This window comes from Anolis sagrei, chromosome 2, assembly GCF_037176765.1.
Source record: "Anolis sagrei isolate rAnoSag1 chromosome 2, rAnoSag1.mat, whole genome shotgun sequence".
Lineage (NCBI taxonomy): Eukaryota > Metazoa > Chordata > Lepidosauria > Squamata > Dactyloidae > Anolis > Anolis sagrei.
In genome coordinates, this window is record NC_090022.1 from 278054029 (window position 1) to 278074563 (window position 20535).

The window sequence follows — 20535 nt, forward strand, 5'->3', positions numbered from 1 at the left end:
CTCTCTCCTTCTAGATGCATGAAGAAGCAGAAGCTGTTTTGGCTGCAAATCAACAGACAGTTAGCCTGTCGACAGAATCCTGACCTCTTGTTTTCCACGGTGTGATAAACATGAAGTTGCTGGTAGCCTTGGATAACTATTGATGGATTGGGCAACAGAGAGAAGCATCACCTTCTAAATGGCTGCTGGAGTCCTGGGTACATGTAGTTGGAGTCTGAGCTACAGAACCTGCTCTCCGTGGAACATGGTTTCCCTAGCTGTCTGAGCCAGCCCCATGGGGAATCGTCTAAATGATAAAGTAACAATTATGAAGATATGCAAGAAGAACCAAGCATGAAACACTTGCACAGGTTTTCATTTCACATACTTTAAAATGCAATGTATGGCAGAGGACAGTGTGGAAGGGCACGTTTTACATGGTTGACTTCTGGACAAAAAAAGTGATATCTTGCTTGTTCACCCTGGATCTCAGAGTCAGGGTGTCTTAGGTTGTATACCATTGTTGTCAGTGGAGCATGTTCTAACCGTGGGCATAAGGGCATTAATGATGGGCCTTCCATGGTATTTTTCTTAATTTTTGTGAAACACTACTTGGGGGATTTCTGATCTCAGAGAGAGACTCCTCAGTAACTGAGGATAGTCTTAAAGTTATGTTATGATTACTTATAGCAAAACTTCTAGCTGTTAGCAGCCTGTCCAGCTCTGTTGCAGTTAATTGTAATTACGTGTTTACTGAACTAATTAAGGAATTTCACTACATTGATTTTAAGAGAACAAATCACTTATTCATCTCCTGGAATCAGATTTTCCCTGTAAATGTAATGCATGCCATTTTGGTGGAGTTTCTATGTTAGTGCTCATACAGTATATAAATTGGTTGTCTAAATGTAAACCTTTAACAAGCATGGCTTCAGATTAAGGGGTGCATACTTTATCAAGTAAACCTAGGAAATATATGCCTGTTGCTGCTTTTGATCAAGAAAGATGAAAACAAATTCCACATTCCATGGCTTTAAATTTTCTCCTTATTACTGGACTCCAGGATAATACCAATAATTGTAGTGAAAAGCCTTATACATACAGTGTTGAAGCGGCCACTACTTTGCTTTAATCCAGAGTACTTTTGGATAATTTGCACAGATTGTATAATTGTGACAATGTGTAGATTAGTTCCCCATCCCCTTAAAGTGAAATACATAATTTTTTATAAGTACGGACTTGAAACAAAAGCATCTTGTACTGAGCCTCGGCAATATCAGATAACTGATATATACAAACCTGTACATACATATGCCCAGTTCCTTTAATTAGGCTTTGATGGACTATATTTGTTTCTAATTTTTTGTATATTCAAATCATTCAGCTGGACTGTTTTGAGATTGTTCATCCTCTTTCACACACGCATACCCCCCCCCCCCACTTCAACCTTAAAACAAAAATCAGCATAAGGATTTGCTTGCCAAGGAGGAAACTGCTCAGTTTTGCTTATTCCTCATCTGAACTTAATTAATGCGCTAATGAGATGTTCTTGTGGCATAAATTTGTTCTTAGCGGCATGTACTGTTCTATATAATTGCATTCTTTTCTTTTGAAATGTAGCACTCTTATTACATTTACTGCCATACCAAACAAAAAAGCAAAATTATTTTGCTGCACAGCTCAGGGAGAGAAAAGTAGAAGTAGTCTACTGCTTTTCACCTATCTTCTCCCTTCTCCAAGAAGTGGCAAACAGTTGTGTCTGGCATTCCCCCACCCCCCCCCCACCCCCTCCTAATCACTCCTCTCTTTCACCTGCTACATTGAAGGATAAATGACTACGCCATAAAGTTCTTCCTAGCTTGTCCAAGCTGTGTAGCTGCATGTTTTCTCTCCTCTTACTGCATCATAGTGTGTTGGGGGGCTTACCCACTGCTTTCTCTCTGTCTGGAGAAGATACAAATGGAATTATTGTGAGTACTTTCAACAAGAAAATAAACCACTTTAGTATTTTCAAGAAACTACCCATGCAGGCAGTTTTCCATCCCAAACTCTAGAAATGAGGTCTGGGGTACCTTCTTCTGTACTTTGGAGGTGATTATTTCTCCTGCTTCCCCAGGTGATGGATACTGTACAATCAGGGAAACATTTCCTTAATAGCAAGATAGAGGGGAAAGACACTTTCATGACTTCTTTCCTGACTTATTAAATTTTGGATTAACACCAGATGACATTCCCTAAAGCAGTGGTTCTCAGCCTGTGGGTCCTCGGGTGTTTCAGCCTGCAACTCCCAGAAATCCCAACCCGTTTACCAGCTGTAAGAGTTTCTGGGATTTGAAGGCTAAAACATCTGGGGACCCACAGGTTGAGAATCACTGCCCTAGAGGCAGTCTTCTCCCCACCATATCTATCTATCTATCTCTCTCTCTCTCTCTCTCTCTCTCTCTCTCTGTCTGTCTGTCTGTCTGTCTGTCTCCCCCCCCCCCCCACCCCCAGCTGAGGAGCAAAGGCTTGTCTTTGTGCTGGCACTAAAGGTAATCCATTGAGATTCCAGTTTGCAAGTAAGAACCCCTTCCTGTAGTATCAAATGGCAGAACTGCTTTCATCAAATGATATTCCCTTAACTATCATGTAATTTATGGAGGACCATGGAAAAAAAGATGCTTCTAGCACTAATCAGTAGTCTGTATATTCTTTGAAGTGAATCTTGGAGATTGGGGGTGAGGGCAGGGGAGAGAAAGGAGCTTCATTTGTTTTTATACCAACCCATTAAACATGTAGAGTTGCATAATAATAATCTGTCAGTATTTGGAGACAGATTTTTCAGCCTTTAGTACAGTTCCTTTGCAAAACCAAAATATCAGCCACAATAGACCAAATAGTGGTACACCCTCCAAAGGACTAATGCCATATTCCCATTAAAAACTGAAATACAGTAGTTGCAAATACTACCTCAGTTAAATTAGAATAACATTGGCATCTAGGTAGAATTAATTGATTGGCTTCATATTTCATTTTGTTTTGTATTTTCTTTCTTTGAAGTAAGAACTAAATCAAGGTGCATTCTTAAAAAGATGTAAATCCATAACAAGAAAAAAGTCTCCAAATAGTTAAGCTTCCTGATTACAACTCTTAGAGAAAGGGTGCTAGGAATTATTACAGATCACTAGAAAGGAAACTTGCATATCAGTGTATATGTATTCAGATAGCAGTGCATATGCCATATATTTAAAGTTTTTGCTTTTTTCAAACATCAAGAACTCTGACTTCTATCCAAAATGGACTGACCCCAGCCATTTGAGGAGTGATATCACAAAGAATTCTGCAAAGTAAAAGATATACCCAATGGATTTCTAGCTATGACCATCAGGAAAGGGTGACTTAGGGCCATACAGATGTTGTTGAACTGCAAATTAGAAAGTTCAAAAAAGCAAAGGAGTTTGGAATTGCAGCCCAACAACATCTAGTGTTGCAGTTTCTCACTTCTACTGTAATATCAAAAGTGTTTTTCACTTCCATCTCCTTGATAGGACGTGAATGAACGCACCCTGGAACATGACATGGATAGGTTTTACAGTAGTAAGGTGTGTATTTTGAATTGATTTTTCTCATTGGAAAAGTTCTACCATAGATCAGACTTGCATGGATTTTAAATCATTAACTCAAATGCAGTTAAACAGCCTTTTGTTATGGCTTGAGAATTTCCCTGCCTGGTTTGTGACGATTTCCTACATTTTTGTGCTGCCAGGACAAAGAGCAAAAGGAAGGTGTATTGAGCACTTGGTTGGCTTTTGGACTTGGCTGGTGGGCTGCATTTGGCTAAGAATGACAAGCTTCTGCACTGAAGTTTCTCCTTGAGCACTGAGCCAGAAGCTCTGGAAAAGGTTCCTTAGAAATAACTAGGATACTTCTTAGAAGAGATCTGCACTTGCATCACACAAATGAATTACAAGGGCATGCAGACCGGGTCACTTTTTCCTTTCACTCAGATGGGTCGAGAATTCAATCTGTATTGAAAATCGGAGATGCTGAACAAATTCCTGTGTAGTGTCATCTCTCTCCCATTAAGAAATGCATTGGGTTTTTAAAAAGGACTTCGATACTTCAAAAATAACCCTTCAAGAAGGGTAAGGAACCTTGGTCTCCCAGATGCTATGGGCCATAAGTTTCATAATCCCCGACCTTTGGTGATTCTAGCTGGAGCTTTTGGGAGTTGAAATCCAGAACACCCAAAGAACCAAAGTTTTTTCAGGCTTCCTTACAACATGCTACTAAATCCTGAGGATATGTTGGGACAGATGCTTTGTTTGTGTGGAGGATAGTGGAATGAGACATACACATTTGCACACTCACACTATGGATGGAGGTTATTTGAATCTAGGGCCTTAAATGAGGGCTGCTCCACATCTTTGAATGTCTAAGTGGTGTCCCAAAAGGTTGTATGTGAAAAAACAGTTAAAATTGTTTCCCTTTTGATAGTTACTCAATTGCATTCCAAAATAAAGGAGTTCTGTTTTCTGTAAAAAAATAATTTTAGTGATAAACTAGATGTTATGGCATAGCCACAATTCACATTCACCATCTCCATCACCTTGTATATACTAGCAGCAGAGCAATAACTTGGTTTTATTTGCTGTTAGAGGGGAAATAAACCATGGTTTTTATAGTTCTCAGGACCATAGACTCAGATTCTAGGTTTACCCTTCTGTTTGTTTCCACTAACTTCTTCCTCCTTCCTGAGCCCTCCACACCATTCCTAACTGTCCTCCCACTTCAGGTACAGGCTTTTTGAAGGTGCAAAAATAAGGGGGAGACAGGAAAGACCAATTCTTTGAATGTATTCTGTTCACAACCCTCTATCTCAGTGGTTCTCAACCTGTGGATCCCCAGATGTTTTGGCTTTCAACTCCCAGAAATCCTAACAGCTGGCAAACTGGCAGAAATTTCTGGAAGCTGTAGGCCAAAAGACCAGGGGACCCACAGGTTGAGAACCACTGCCTAGGTCATAATCTGTAACAAAAGATAACATGGCCCTAAAAAAGACAGAAGGAAATACTCATAATTAATACTATCTGCTTAATTTTTAGTATGTAGAAAACTGGCAAGTGAATTCAAGGGTTTCTGGTGGTCTGAATGGACTTAATTCTCACTTTGATCAGGCACATTATGAATGAAAGTGAGTATTATGCCTAGTCTGCCATACACTGATTTTCCAGTGTCTCCCAATGTTTAATTTTCATCTCTTCCACTACTACTGAGAAGGCCTGATGCTAAATACATTATTTCTTTTTAAAGTTGGGAGTGGAAGAGGCAGAAGCGGAATTCACATGCACAAGGACATTGGAGTAAATGATTGAATGCCTTTATCTCTCTGTATATATAGCTTGTCTGGAATAAGCCTACCCTCCCATTTGTTCTTCGATACAGGCTTTCAGGCCATTATTAAGTGATGTAGTAAGGACCCCTTTCCCAATAAAGCCAATATTTTCCATATAAGAGCACACCTTCACAGCCACTTAGCGACTGGAAGAGAGCAGTGGCATGAAAGTAACATCTGGCTGCAATGATAAAAGAGACACTTCCATCCTTCCAGGTCTCCAGTTAAAGATCTGGGAGAATGAGGTCTTATCTTCCATCTGCTGCAGAACTGCATTTGGACATTATCCTGGCCATTGATCAGATGTTGGGACACCCTCTGTTATGGAAGAGGTTGACTGCAGAAAGGGGAGCAGGCTGATACGGGATCTTGACTGTTACGGTCCCATAAATTCAAGATTCAATGCATTCAAATTATTTTCTCAAATATGAAAAAAACATCGGTCATGAAGCAGTTATCCCCAGACTGCTGCCATATAGGTGTTTTGTACTACCATTCCCATCACCCTAGACATCATGCTTGAACATGATGGTTGTCATCTAACTTATCTGTCAGGTGCCAATTTGGAGATTACTGCTTTTACCGCATAAGGTTGAAATGAGAATATCCTTGGAAGTATTTCACTCTGTAGTACTTGCTGTTTCAGTGTTGAAGTCATCCTGGTGAATTGTATATAAGTTGCAGAGGGCTTGAGCCTACCAAAGCAAGGCACTTTCCATTTGGCAAAACTTGACTTTTTTGAGTCTTGCCTTAAACATTTTTATATTGTGATTGAAAAAGATTACTTGCAGTGACGTATCTACTATAATTGTTCTCCGACTTTGGTCCACCTAATATTTAGGACTTTTAGGAGTGAAAACCAACAACATCTGGAGGACCAGAGATGGAAAAGTCCTGAACTGGGATCCACCTTGTTCTCTCCAGATGTTTTGCTCTACAGTCAGCCCCAGATGTTCTGTAAGTCAGAAATCAAAAACTTACAGTGAGCACTAGGTTGTTTCTCCCTGCTCTCTTATCCCTTATTTGTCCTCTCGTTCAGAAAACAAAACAACAATTGTATGTCTTTCTGCCTTTTTCAATTACTGTACCTTAATATTACTTTATGGTTAGAGGTCTGCTAGTGATGATGGGAACATGGTAGAATCCTTTTTACACACTTTGCTTTTCTAGAAATAGAAATAGCCCAGTTCTGAATTTAAATTTAAATTTATCTTCTTAAACTTCCATTTTACTACATATTTTTGTTAACCTTTGTTAAAAAAGATCCATAAAAGAATGTGTTATTTTTTTTCTTTTGACTATTTTTGTAAAATTAGGTGGATAGCAATGCCGCAGAATGCAAAAATTGCACTTTTTTGCTTGACTTCCTTGTAAAATAGACATTATTTAATTTGAAAGAAATAATAATGTAATTTATGCCAAAAAAGGTGTAACTTGCCATTTTCCCACTGCATAGGTTAGATTTAGCACAAAATACAAAGAACTTTGGTTGGGGTAGAATTTTGCAAGCATAATTATGAGATGGGAAAGGAATCTACTTCAAATAGTGGCTACCAATAACCCAAGCAATGTGTGTTAAACTAGAGATGATGTAAATTAGTCATTCTGGGGAGGGGAAGAGATTATGAAAATGTTCAAGACTTGTTTTCCCTGCTCCATGTGGTCATTATTTCTTTTTATATATGTATATATATATATTAGTTGACGAGCTGCTACATATTTGGAAGTTCTATTGTTTGTAGGTCACTGAATGGACATTGAAATCTGATTTATATTGTATACCTGTAACATAGAAAGAAAAAAAGTATTTATATATTTTCTGTATGAATATTTCATTGAGCTGTGTATAATTTTAAAGAGGCTTTGTCCCCAAATGGTTCTGCTCATCTTGATTTTTAGTTTGGTTTTTTAATTTGTTTTGGGTTTTTTTTTCTTTTTGTTGTTTCCTTTTGTATAGTGTGTATTGTTTGTGTCTATGAACAGTAAAAGCCTCCTGGAGCATTATCTTATTAAAGGGATGCATTGTTAATAAAATGAACTTCAAACAGTTATCTTGTTGTGTCAAAAAATCTTCTTTCAAAGCATTTATACACTTTTCAACCTTCCAAGCCTTCCCAAACTTTGTTTTCTATGTGATCATTAGGTGGCAGTGTAACCTAATACTAACCCTTGAACTAGACTGGTGGTTCCCAACCTTTAAGAGACTGCAGACACTGAGGCAAAAATGGGATACATCGTGGACCATTCTGATGAATCAACCCCTCTCTACGCCACCCACACACAAAGAAATAAAATCGTTTTTTCAATAACTAAAATTTATTAATCATCATACTTTTTATCGTGTCAGAAGCGAATTGAGGGTATATTTATAATGTATTTAAAAACACAAAGTTTTTAAAAGGGTTGCTGTGAGTTTTCCAGGCTGTATGGCCATGTTCCAGAAGCATTCTCTCCTGACGTTTCACTCGCATCTGTAGCAGGCATCCTTAGAAGCTATGGGATCATACGGGTCTATGTTTTCCATAATTCTATGCAAAATAAGTCTTTCCAAAACTTTATAAAGATGGCACAACAAGGAGATTGGTCTATAGCTTTTTGTATCATTACGATCTTTGCCTGGTTTCAAGATGGCTATGACTCTTGCTTTTTTTCGAGATTTTAGGGATCTGACAGGAAGCAATGCATTTGGTTCAGCAGCCAGCACCTTGCTTTTAGGCCAAAATTCTTAATTTGTTCCATCCGAACTAATATTTGCATATGCTTTTTATTTTGTGATATAAAACCAAAACACCATAATTAAACTTAATTTAAAAATTAATGTGATTTTTAAACTTGCATTTCTTTCGTTAGGTGGGGAATCCTTAAATTGATACTATTAGTCAATGCCACATTCTGTGTTGTGGCATTAAGTAATAGTAGACCGGCTCTTGATAGTAGATTTCTGGACTGGCTCTTGAAGCCTGAGTACTAATAGTAGTCCAGGCTCCTGTTAGTACTTGGGTTTCAAGGCCAGTCTGAGAGAATGTGCTCCGAGAGCTCCTGTTCCACTGGCCCAGACAAAGGGAAAGAGCACCCACATGCTCCCTTTCCTCCCTCCTTAGGAGCCAGTGATGGAGCTTCCCTTAGCTTCACTGATCTGTTGGCTTCAATTGCCTCCTTTTCACAATCCAGCCTGTGAATGGAGCTTCCTTCCTTGCCTCAAAAGCAGTTAAGAAATTAAAGATCCAAAACCACCATTCTTGCTCCTGATGTAATGGTTTGTAAAAAGCTGCATTTATTTTAGCTTTGTCTTATCGTAAATATGCATGCCAGCCAAATCTCATATCATGTCCCTTTCCTTTAACAACTTTTCCTCTCTCAATATTATCACTGCCTTTAACCATGTCAGACAACAATGGGTTTTCACAATGCTAATCTGAAAACTATTTTCCTTTTTACAGTAGTGTTTAAAGGATTCCTTGAATCTCTCTTAATCTTTTTGTGATCTAATGCATTGTGGGACACAAAACTTTGTGCCGTAATACTTTTGTTAGTGTTTCAGATATTGCAGAAATCCTTGTTCTTTTTGCTGCAATAGATTAAGATGGCTACTTCTCGGTGATTTGTTTTAATCTTAAGAAGGTAACACGTGTGGATCACTGCTATAAAAGAAAGAAGAACCTCTATTTTTGGCCTCGTGTTTTTGCAGATTCTATCATGATGCAGGGTTATCTCCACTTTGAATATCAGAAGAATAATTGTTAACTACCAAAAAGAGTTGCCAATCAATATATCATGATTTCTTTTTTAGCACTCCCTACTCAAAATCTGATTACCTGGCCACATTGAACTTTTGCTATTTATCGAGAACCATTACTGCAGAAAGATTGGGATCATGCAGCTGTAAAATGCATATTTTCATCACATACAAATGACTTCGGTGAAGATTCCATGGGAAACTGGTTTTTGTAATTTGATTGTTGCAAATTTTCAGCAAAACAAGCTGTGTTACTTTGCTGAACCACAAAGGAAGTTATGTTGTTTTGAGAAATATAGCTGAAATTGTTTTGAACTTCTTCCAGTGGAGAGCAGGCAAGTTTGCTTGGAAAAAAGTCTTGAAGTGGCTGGTAGGATGTGAAAGAAGAGTTGGGTTTCTTGCTTGTTACATCTTGCTCTTGTTGATTCGGGCAATAGTTTGGATTCAGGTAGAACTTGTGTCCCAATGTCTTTCCCAAATCAGGTTCATTATCAGATCCAGGCTTCTTCGTCACAAGTAGTTTGTTGGGAGTGACCTCACTGTTGTCTGTTAGTATAGGACTTTTCTGTAGAACATACAGAAAGCAACAGGATTAAAAACTGACTTTGCAAAATGAATATTAAGAGCTTTGATATTCAAGAAATATTTATTAAAGCGCTACTTCTGTGCTTTTTGTTACCAACATAAGATAAACCCATATTTTTTGTTACCAACATAAGATAACCCATATTTTGAAAAGCACAGTGGAAATCACAAATAGTAGATTGTTGTAGGTTTTTTGGGCTATATGGCCATGTTCTAGAAGCATTCTCTCCTGATCTATGTAATTGCCTGCATCTATGGCAGGCACCCTTAGAGGTTGTGAGGTCACAACCTCTGAGGATGCCTGCCATAGATGAAGGGGAAATGTCAGGAGATAATACTTCTAGAACATGGCTATATAGACTGAAAAATCTACAACAACCCAGTGATTCCGGCCACGAAAGCCTTCAACAATACAAGTAACAAATAGATTTTCCTATTTATTTGAGCTATGAAAACTGCCACCAATATTAATTCAGCTAAAATTGTTGCAGAAGACACAAAGAACTATCTTACGTTTTCAAAAGGAGACACATAAGGACGTGGTATTTCAGGGATCAAGCGATTCCATACACTAGAAAAACAAGAGTAAGAAACAGTAATGAAAAAGTATCTCACTGATAAAGAAGTGAAGGGGATGAAAGGTCAAAACAATTTTCCTAGGACTAATTTACACTCATTAAAAAATCAAGGGCATTTGGACATTTATAGTATCCATACAGCCAGGGCTGAAGGAATTCTGGAAGTTTACCATTAAGAAATAAACTTTTCCAAGCTCTAAGAATTAACCTGAACTCACCTTTTTTTTCTAAATTGGGAAACTTAGTTTACTAGCTGTGGAACAAAGTGCAATATAAAGCCAATTTTGAAACATGGTGTAATATGCTGGTTTGTTTGGAAGCTGGTAACCAAAGCTTCTGAGTTCAGATGAAACAGGAAACTGAAGTCAGTTGGAGATCTTAGTTTAACTGTAGCTTTCTTGGTTTGGAACGCAAACACTGAAGAATATCCAGTACTAATAAGAACTGCCCTATGTACATATGTGTGCCTAGAATTTGAAGACATCTGCCCTTGCACTTTGCTACTCTGCTGCTGAGTGCGCATGCCCAGTGTGGAACACATCTCACCATGTTAAAACAGTGGATGTGGTTCTTAATGAGACATGACGTATTATCACAGGATGTCTGCTCCCTACACCACTGGAGAAATTACACTGTTTAGATGGTATCGTACCACCTAACATCCACCAGGAAGTAGCAGCCAATAATGAAAGATCCACGGCAATAACATCTCCGGCCCACCCCCTGTTTAGCCAGCCAGCATGCCAGCACTCCAATGCCTTAAATCAAGAAATAGTTTTCTAAGATCTACAGAGATACTTGCGGAGGAACACCTCAGCAAGCAAGAATCCAAAAGTGACAGGCTAAAACCCAGAACCTCAATCCATATCTGATACCAAATGAGAGACTCCCTCATGGGCACACAGAAGACTGGGAGACTTGGAAGACGCTGAACAGACTGCGTTCTGGCACCACAAGATGCAGAGCCAACCTTAAGAAATAGGGCTACAAAGTGGAGTCCATGACATGCGAGTGTGGAGAAGAACACACCACAGACCACCTATTACAATGCAGTCTGAGCCCTGCCACATACACAATGGAGGACCTTATAGCAACACCAGAGGCACTCCAAGTGACCAGCTACTGGTCAAAGGACATTTAATATAATGCCAAGTTTCTAAACTTTGTGTTTGTTTTTTTAAAATACATTACAACTGTATCCTTGGTTCGCTCCTGATACGATAAATAAATAGTCAAAAGTTCAACCTCAAAAACCTGGTTTGACCTAGTCTTGAGTCAATCTAAATATTGTGTTTTTACTCTAATAAAAAATGAACCATTCCCTTCTTTGAGTAGAGTGGCAATCGCCAAAATCTTAGTCCATTCTGGGAGAACATAGAAGAAGCACTGACTTCCTCTCCTCTCTCTCCCGTGGTGCTGCTTCTGTCTTTTTTAATGTCTAGGAAGGGACATGTCTGCAGCCAAGGGTGGAATTGATGCTTTCCCCTCTCTTCAGAATTACCCTCAACTTATCCATAAGTCATACCAAAATCCACACTTTTGTCTCTAAAACTTGCCCTAAACTTATATAAGAGTATATACTCATATATAAGTTCTTATTTGTCACATGTTTCAGACTGGGTCTCTACATTGGGTACCCAGTCACAATGTGTACCCAACTTAGTGTACCCGTTGTGTACCCAACTTAATGAAAAGCACAAATAACACACTGGCCAGATTTTGTTGCTGACATATACAAGTCAACCTTACTCTTGAATATGTGCATTATAATAGCCTCCCCCTGGCTATTTTATTGGAGAGTGGAAAAAGCATCTGGCTGTGTTGTGAAGACATTTATTATGTATAAAACAGGCTTATTATGGTACCCTCAGAACCCCCGGTGGCCCAATGGGTTAAACCCATGTGCCAACAGGACTGGACTGCTGATGGAAAGATCAGCTATTCAAATTTGGGGAGAGGGGTGAGCTCCTGCCTGTCAGCTCAAGTTTCTCATGTGGGGACATGAGAGAAGCTTCCCAAAGGATGGTAAAACATCTGGGCATCCCCTGGGCAACATCCTTGCAGACAGCCAATTCTCTCACACCAGCAGAAACTTGCACTTTTTCAAACTGCTCCAGACATGGGGAAGAAATAGCACCCCCAAGTCTATTTTTATTGAACCTCCAAGCAAGCTTACTACTCAAACTTACCAGTCACTCTTCCAGAAGCACGTACAGGCTATAAGCAGTAAGGGTACAGCTATAAGTAGCACAAAACGAAGGAAGCCCCAACTTCCTACAAAGGGAAACAATATCTATTATTCAAATCTCCTATTGTGATTGTTAAAAATGTTATGAATGATACATTCTCTCCTAACTTAGATTATTAAAAACAAGGCTGCTTTTCCCCATTGTTTTAGGTGTGTTTTCTGTACTTAAAAGACAGCTAGATAATATTTAAAGAGAATAGGAATTCTGCCTCTGGAACTGACAAGAGAGAAACAATCTATAAGACTTGTGAATTGTTGTTCTGTACTTCTAAGAATGCCTATTCATAAAGTAGCAATACTTTATTCTGTAAAATGCACATGTTTGCCAGAAAATAAAATATTAAAATGATTCTAAAAAGATCAGGAAAGAGATTATTTTGGGCTCTTTTCTAGATGAGGAGTTACGAGATAAATATACTAGCACTAACATACCAATTAGTACATAAATGCTGGTACTGCATTTGAAGTAAAACAGGGTCCATATGCTGACAGAGGGCACATCTACACTGACCATTTAGGATGGTGTGAAACCAGAAGAGGAGGAAGTGATTTCATGATGGAGCTGTGTAGATGAGAAGCCCTAGAACTGGATTGAAGCTTGGATGGTGTCCATATGCACTGCAGAGATTGGCATCATTCCATTTCCAGTTTCATCAGTATCATGGCTGTGGAGGAATATTTTTCACTTCTCCTCACTGCAGTGCATATGAGAGGATCACTAGAGCACCCATCTCTTAATTGGTTTCACAATGTGATTTGGTGATTGCTTGGGTGTGCTGATGTGCATTGGGGGCTCTACTTTGAAATATTACCCAGACTTTCCTCCTCTTCTTCTAAATCCTTTAGTAAGCTTCACTGCACACATTCACAGCTTGTCTCACTTAAAAACTACTGTATTCAAACTGTATTAAGTGGTTATATATCTGGCATAATCTGCAGCAGAGACAGATATATTTCTCATCAACTCCTAACCCATTCTGGTTCAGTATAAAGTAAAAGTTCTTAAACCCAAGGCAAACTGCATGTCCAAAATCATGCCAGCATGTTCAAACTGCCAGAATTCACAAGGTAAGGCTTGTTTATAAAGTAAAAACAAACAACATCCTTGCAAAAAATCTCAGTTAAGACACATGTCAGTTTCGTGGCTTACTTACTCTCAGACTGTGTAGTTACTCATTGAAATTCCAGGCTTTTGTTTCCAGGATTGACACTGTAAGCTTGAACTGCAATCAGGTAAGCTGTGTTGGGCTCCAGGTTTCTCACAGTGTAATTCTTTTGATTCCGATCTTTAATTGTATGTCTGCATACCATGGGATTACCTGTATTCAAAAACAGATGATATGGTAGCAAACAAGGGCTGTAATACCTTATTTATTATTATTTGCATGCCATGTTGACTCCAAACAGCTCAAGGTTGTGTATCTTCATTTTTATCAGCCACCGAATGGTAGTATTGCAAGTGGAGTGGAAAAGGTGAAAATTATCATTGGAATAATTCAAGGGGCCAGATTTAGTCTCCAGGTTTATAACAATATAATTAATTCTTGAGCATTAACTTTTTAACTACATGGCATACCTGTCTTCCATAGCATTCCAGTATAAACCATATATGTAAAAACTGCTCTCAACCAAGGATGTGAAATGCTAGACTAATCCAGGGACAGGCAAAAGGTACAAAAGGTACAGGAGTTTGAGATCTTCCGGGGAGACCCTGCTCTCGATCCCGCCTGCTTCTCAAGCTCGGCTGGCGGGGACGAGAGATAGGGCCTTTTCTGTGGTGGCCCCCCGGCTTTGGAACACCCTCCCCATAGAGGTACGATCAGCCCCTTCGCTGATGGTGTTTCGGAAAAGATTGAAGACATGGATGTTTAAACAAGCATTCGGTTAATCCGTTGTAACGAATTGTGATGACTAAGGATTGGTTATACACGGACGATGAATTTTGGATTACGATTCCAGTTATGAGATGCATAGGATTGTTATTGGTGGCCCAATAATTTGTACTGTATATGTGTTTTATGCTTTTAACTGAATTTTTTTTTTTAAAATGTTGTAAACCGCAATGAGTCGCCGATTTAGGCTGAGATATTAGCGGTATACAAGTGCATTAATAAATAAATAAATAAATAAATAAAAGGTAGACTGGGATATAGTTGAAGAATACTGAATGGGATTTAATGGAATGTGGGCATTTTGAAAAATGCAATAGGAGAAAGGCCTCTGCCCTATCCAAAGATGCTGAAAGCATGAGAGCTCTTTCTCACTTATGACCACAGCATCTCCTGTTTTTAGAACATCTGGATTTTATGTGCCACTTAAAGATATACACTGTATAAACTTGAGTATAAACTGGGGTTTTAGGCCCCTTTTTTAGGCTGAACCCCCCCCCCCCCAGCTTATAAATGAGTCAAGGTTATTTACTTTGTTGTTGTTGCTGCTGCTGCTGTTTTATTGCATGTATTATTTTACTCTCTTTATTATTATTACATTTACATTATTTTACTCTATTATTTTTATTACATTTACATTATTTCACTCTTATTTTTATTACATTTATTACTTTACTCTATTATTATTATATTTACTATTTTACTCTATTGTTATTATTACATTTATTATTTTACTCCATTATTATTGGAAGGATATGTAAGCATATTTACATTGAAGAAGGTTAGAATAATCAGAGTTGGACAGTCTTATCTTAAATTACAGTTTCATGTAAATATTCAGAAGCATGTAACCGACTGGTGCTTCAATTAATGTAATGTTATTGGTATCTATTTATATTTTGAAATTTACCAGTAGCTGCTGCATTTTCCACCCTTGGCTTATACTCGAGTCAATACATTTTCCCAGTTTTTTGTGGTGAAATTAGGTGCCTCAGCTTATATTCGGGTCTACACGGTACATTATTCTGGATATCGTGGATGTCTTACCTGGAAGTTGTTCAAATTCCTTTAATGTGCTGCAGTTCCCATGTTCCATTTTCACATACACATTGTAACCTCTGATAAAACCAGGCAGGGAATTTTCAGGATAAGATCCCCAATGTATTGTTAGCGTATCTGAAGTAATTGCAGATATACTAAAGAGAGGGTCATGAGCTGGCTCTGGAAAGAAGGATGTTGATAAAATTGTTACATGCTTCCTGAACAGCTAATGTTCAGCCTTGACACTACAGTCAGATTTCCATTTATTGTTCTTGAAAAACAGCATTTTGAGAAATGAACATGACCATTTCCAGTCCAGGAAAATTGGAATTGGACCTGAGTGAGAAGGCTCATTGACTTATCTGGAGAACTCTGGAACAAAATAATTTCCTATCACTACAATAAGTTTAAACACTCTCTTCAGTCTAATACATTACTGAACATTGACTCAATGCAGACTGAGTACATACTGCAGCATATTAACACTGCTGACTTCTAAACTGTACTGCTTCTGATGCAAATGATGTCTAAAATGGAGTCTCAGTCTGAACAGTTCCAGAGCTGATCACATGGTCTGCAGTCCCTCCCACAGTCTCAAACAACAGAGTTAAGGAAAAACTGCACATCAAAATATACATACAATCTCAATGTCAATTATATACATATAACTAATATAGAAGGCTTGTAGACTGTTGCAGTTTCCAACAAAATTTGCTTTATTCATGCAAAGAAAATTATGAGATAAAATTATGAGTAAACTAAATGCAGAACCAATCCACAGACCTTACAATACAGAGAGTGATTCAACACATAGAGTTCCACCATTTAACCGACTTACCTTGTTCTTTAAGATATTTAACCTTTTTTTCTAGAAGGTAACTTCTATCTCCTTCCATCCCATATATCCTAAATGTATATTTCACACCAGGACTGAAGTCATCTAAACATTTTTGAAAAGTAGAAAAAGGAAATACACAGGTAAGCATAAAATCTGAATGTGCTTACTACATAAAATAAACTACTTTGTTGAAACAGGTAATTATGAATTATTGCAATGAATGGGAATGAAAATTAGTTAGGGAATACCAAAGGTGTGTGTACTTTTAAGGGTGTAAAATCTCTGTGAAATTGTGTTTGACATTTCTGTTCACTCAGCAGTGTGTGTATGTGTGTGTTCACACCAGGGTTGCCAGGTGTCGAAGATGAAAATAAGGGACACATTCACAGTAACACTCAAGGAAGAGAGGGCCCACCCCCTGCCCCAAGCTCCTCTCTGGCCCATTTCTGCTAAAATGTCCATTTCTGCGGTGCAACAGAAATACGGGGTAACTGACATCCTAGGAAAGAATCTAACAGGATGCAGGCCATTTTTTTTTCAAATACAGGACTGTCCCTTCAAATTTGGGGTGTCTGGCAACCCTGGTTCACACATAAATACACAGTCAGTTTTGTTCAGAAAGAAAACATATCCATGCATCTCATTCAAATGCTGTTCTCGTTAGTACCATATTTCTTTTATTCTTAGATGCCATTGATTGTAAAACACAGACTAATTTCAGTACTGCCAACAGAGTGATGTACAGGGAGCATACAACCCCCCTCTCACATCAGCCCCACTGGCTGCCAGCCTACTGGGCACAATTCAAAGTTCTGGCTTTCTCCTATAAAGCCCTGAACTTTCCGGGTCAACTTACCTATCCGAATGTATCTCTCTCGATGAACCTGCTACAGTGTTAAGATCTTCTGGGGAGCCCCTGCTCTCGATCCCACCTCAGTCAAAAGGCATGATTGGTGGGGATGAGAGACAAGGTCTTCTCAGTGGTGGCCCCTCAGCTGTGGAACTCCCTCCCCAGTGAGATCAGACTGGCCCCCTCCCTCTTGGTCTTTAGAAAAAAGGTGCCAATTCGGTTATGCAATCAGGCAGTTGGGTGGAGTAATATGGATCTGGCATAATGTAGCAACGTAAAGGATGATGGCAGGACTAGGTACTATGTTTTAAAGTTTAATTATATGTATTTGTTTTATTGTTTATATATTGTATTGTTTGTATATTGTTGAATTGTGGCATCGAATTGTGTCAAACTATGTAAGCTGCTCTGAGTCCCCTTTCTGAGTGAGAATAGCGGGATATAAATATAGTAAGTAAGTAAGTAAAGAGGTATCCTATGGTATGTGCCTGCTGAAATCCATTCATTTAATAAAAATTGTTATTACACACAGTTTTTCATATCTCTGTGAGGTCCCAGAATGCATTCCCCCATGGATATAGGGGCTGGATTGTACATGCACACAGACAGAAAATGTACAGTTATGTATCCTAGAGCAAAAACAGCAGAGCACCCACACGCAAGGAACAGAAAGGAAGTCCATGGAGAGACGTTTCCATCAGGACAGAGGAGAGGCATGGACCAGCCAGCTATGGAGGAATGCATCAGGAATATGATGTGCCTTCACTATACCCACATAGATGTTGTGTTAGATCAGTAGTTCTCAACCTGTGGATCCCCAGGTGTTTTGGCCTACAACTCCCCAAAATCCCAGCCATCTTACCAGCTGTTAGGATTACTAGGAGGTGAAGGCAATAACCCACAGGTTAAGAACCACTGTGTTAGATAAATTACCATTACAACAATTGCGTCTTATTAATACAACAATGAAGCTGCATTCTACTTACCAGATGTAATGAGAGTACTAGAGACATTCTTCCTAAATCTTTTCCACTGAAAATCACATGTTTGGGACAATGGATCAACCACACACCAGTCAATCACATAGCCATCATATGTATCCTGAGTCTTCCAAGAAAGATAAATGCCATTTTCTGTATTGTTGGCTGTGCTTTCTTCAGAATAATTCAAATCTTTTAATATAAAAGAATGAAGGAGCATGGCAACATTTAGATCATTGTGAAAAGTTATATCTAAGAGATCAGAGGTTGATTACTATTTTTACATTATTATGGAGATAGCAGTTGGATTTTGTTGGTCTCCAAAAATAAGTGATAAAAATGGGAATGAAACTAATATGACAGAAAAACTACGTTTAACCATGGTACTACTGCTCTAACCTTCACCCCATGACTGGAATAAACACTGGCAAAGTAAAGAAAAATGCAAAAGAGGCATTATTTTATTCTTGAGCAGAGAATCTTGTTGGTGACATATGCAATCCTTGGTAATTCCTTTTCTCCATCAGTGGTCACCTCGATCCACCCAGGAAAATCTCCTATACGTACCCTAGGGAGGTACACCTGGAAGCTACAAGGCGTAGAGCTTTTTTGACCTGTGCTCCAATTCTGTGGAACTCATTGCCTCCATACATTAGAGCAATGTCAGAGTTGCGACCTTTTGTAAAGGCACTCAAGACTTGGCTGTTTGGTTGTGCATTTAAGTAATCAGATCTAATTTGCCAAATAGTCACTGTTGAATGTTTTTATGTTGAATGTTTTTATATTGTGTAAATGCTATTTTAGATTGTAAGTCGCTTGGAGCACCTTGGTGGAGAGCGACTAATTAAGAAATAAAGTGACATGAAGTGAAGTAATGACAATGCAAGCCATTTTAAAATGCCATAGTATATTACACCAAGAGCAAAGATTGTAACCCTGGTACATGAAGGCTAGATAAACATCCATAGCCAATTTGTAGATGTGGGAGATACCGCCGTACCCATGAACCTTTGAATATTATTGTCTTTGTGGAAGGGAAACGAGAAAGAAAGGGTAGACTCCCTCCTCCAGACACAGAAGTAAACCGGCTTCTTGGATCACAACCAAAGGCATAAAGTGAAGTGCATATAAGAACATGAAAAATAAAAACAATGTTCCAAACACAAATATTTCAGTTGGATCAAATAATGAATAAGACAATCATAAAACCTTTTATATATCCATGTTTAAATGTGTAAAATAGTTCATTTATTGCAGACCATGGGAAAGGAAGTTTTTTGGACTACAACTTCCTGCATCTAGTCTGTCAGCTAAAATGATCAGCACCCGTACTGGATAGGAGATTCTGAGAGCCAGAGTATAAAAATAAGATACTTCCAGACTCTGTCTGGTTCATCCTGGGGGAAAATTATACCCATATGCACAGGGAAGGGGCAGGGAATATTTTACTATACACTTTATCATTTTCTGTGCATCAAATGAAGTGACATACTAAGCTTGAAACTAAACATTTCCAGTGAATCAGAAAAATGTAAACATGGGTATAATATTTATATAGCTATACAGTCATGCAGGTGAAGCAATTGAAAGTTAATGAATAAAGAGATTTGGGTGCACAAGCAATTTTAAAATACTCCTCAAAATAGGCTAACTGAACATTATTTCAGGGTAAAACAGTTCTTTGAAGCAATATGTCTACATGTACAAACCATTATTTCCAGTTGTTGAGATGATAATCATAGAGGGAATTGATGCATTCGCAGAGTTTCTTGCTGAGACACTGATTTTGTAAGATTGGCTACCAAGGGAAATTGTGTAATTATTTAATTCAGTTGAATGACACTGACAGTGTACATTAGGTTCTTCTACATTTTTCCAACATATGTCATATGTTTTGATGTTTCCATTAGCTCGAAAGTCTGTCGAGGTCTACAAGGAGGAGAACAAAACTTTTCAAACTCAAGTCTATAGTTTAATGGTACAAAGTGGGTTTTACTAGTTCTTGATAAAGTTGCTTGTGAGGTGAGTTGTAATTTTAAAAATCTGAACGTTATTCCCTTGTCATAAGAAGAACCCAGCTTTATTTACATTTTTATCCTAGAACAGTCAAAGATGCCAGTTGGTAAGAGACTAGAAAGCCATCATTGAGAAGGACTTTCTTGTACAATGGCTTTCAGACTCTTAAACCTGTACTGCGTTCAAAGATCATTTTGTCAGGTTCCAGGGCTGCAGAACTTCTGTTCCCCTCCTTTTTCATTGCAGTAATAATGGGCAAATGAATTAAACTTTTGGCAATAGTACCCTGTCATCTCTTCAATCAGGTGCATTACATAGTACCTCCACCACAGAAAAACAAACAGATATTGCATTTGAACATGTAAACTAGAGTTCAAAATTATCTAAGATGTCAACGTTTTAGGAAAAATATTCGAATGTT

The 20535-nt window shown here is 38.4% G+C and overlaps 2 protein-coding genes across 6 annotated transcripts in view; one reads left to right on the forward strand and one right to left on the reverse strand.

Annotated features, from left to right (window-relative positions):
* The window catches only part of RICTOR (RPTOR independent companion of MTOR complex 2), a 71033-nt gene extending 63629 nt beyond the window's left edge, over window positions 1-7404 (forward strand). For all 5 annotated transcript variants that reach the window (XM_067464627.1, XM_067464630.1, XM_067464628.1 and 2 more), the window contains one exon: window positions 15-7404. In XM_067464627.1, the coding sequence (XP_067320728.1) occupies window positions 15-83 (69 nt within the window). In that variant the 3' untranslated portion in view covers window positions 84-7404. The remainder of the gene's footprint in view (window positions 1-14) is intronic.
* Window positions 7405-7678: 274 nt separating this feature from the next.
* The window catches only part of OSMR (oncostatin M receptor), a 40059-nt gene continuing 27202 nt past the window's right edge, over window positions 7679-20535 (reverse strand). Inside the window, 8 exon segments of the mRNA XM_060761413.2 lie at window positions 7679-9654; window positions 10188-10245; window positions 12442-12526; window positions 13655-13819; window positions 15437-15610; window positions 16269-16370; window positions 18105-18290; window positions 19808-20027. Coding sequence (XP_060617396.2) covers window positions 9193-9654; window positions 10188-10245; window positions 12442-12526; window positions 13655-13819; window positions 15437-15610; window positions 16269-16370; window positions 18105-18290; window positions 19808-20027 — 1452 coding nt within the window. The 3' untranslated portion in view covers window positions 7679-9192.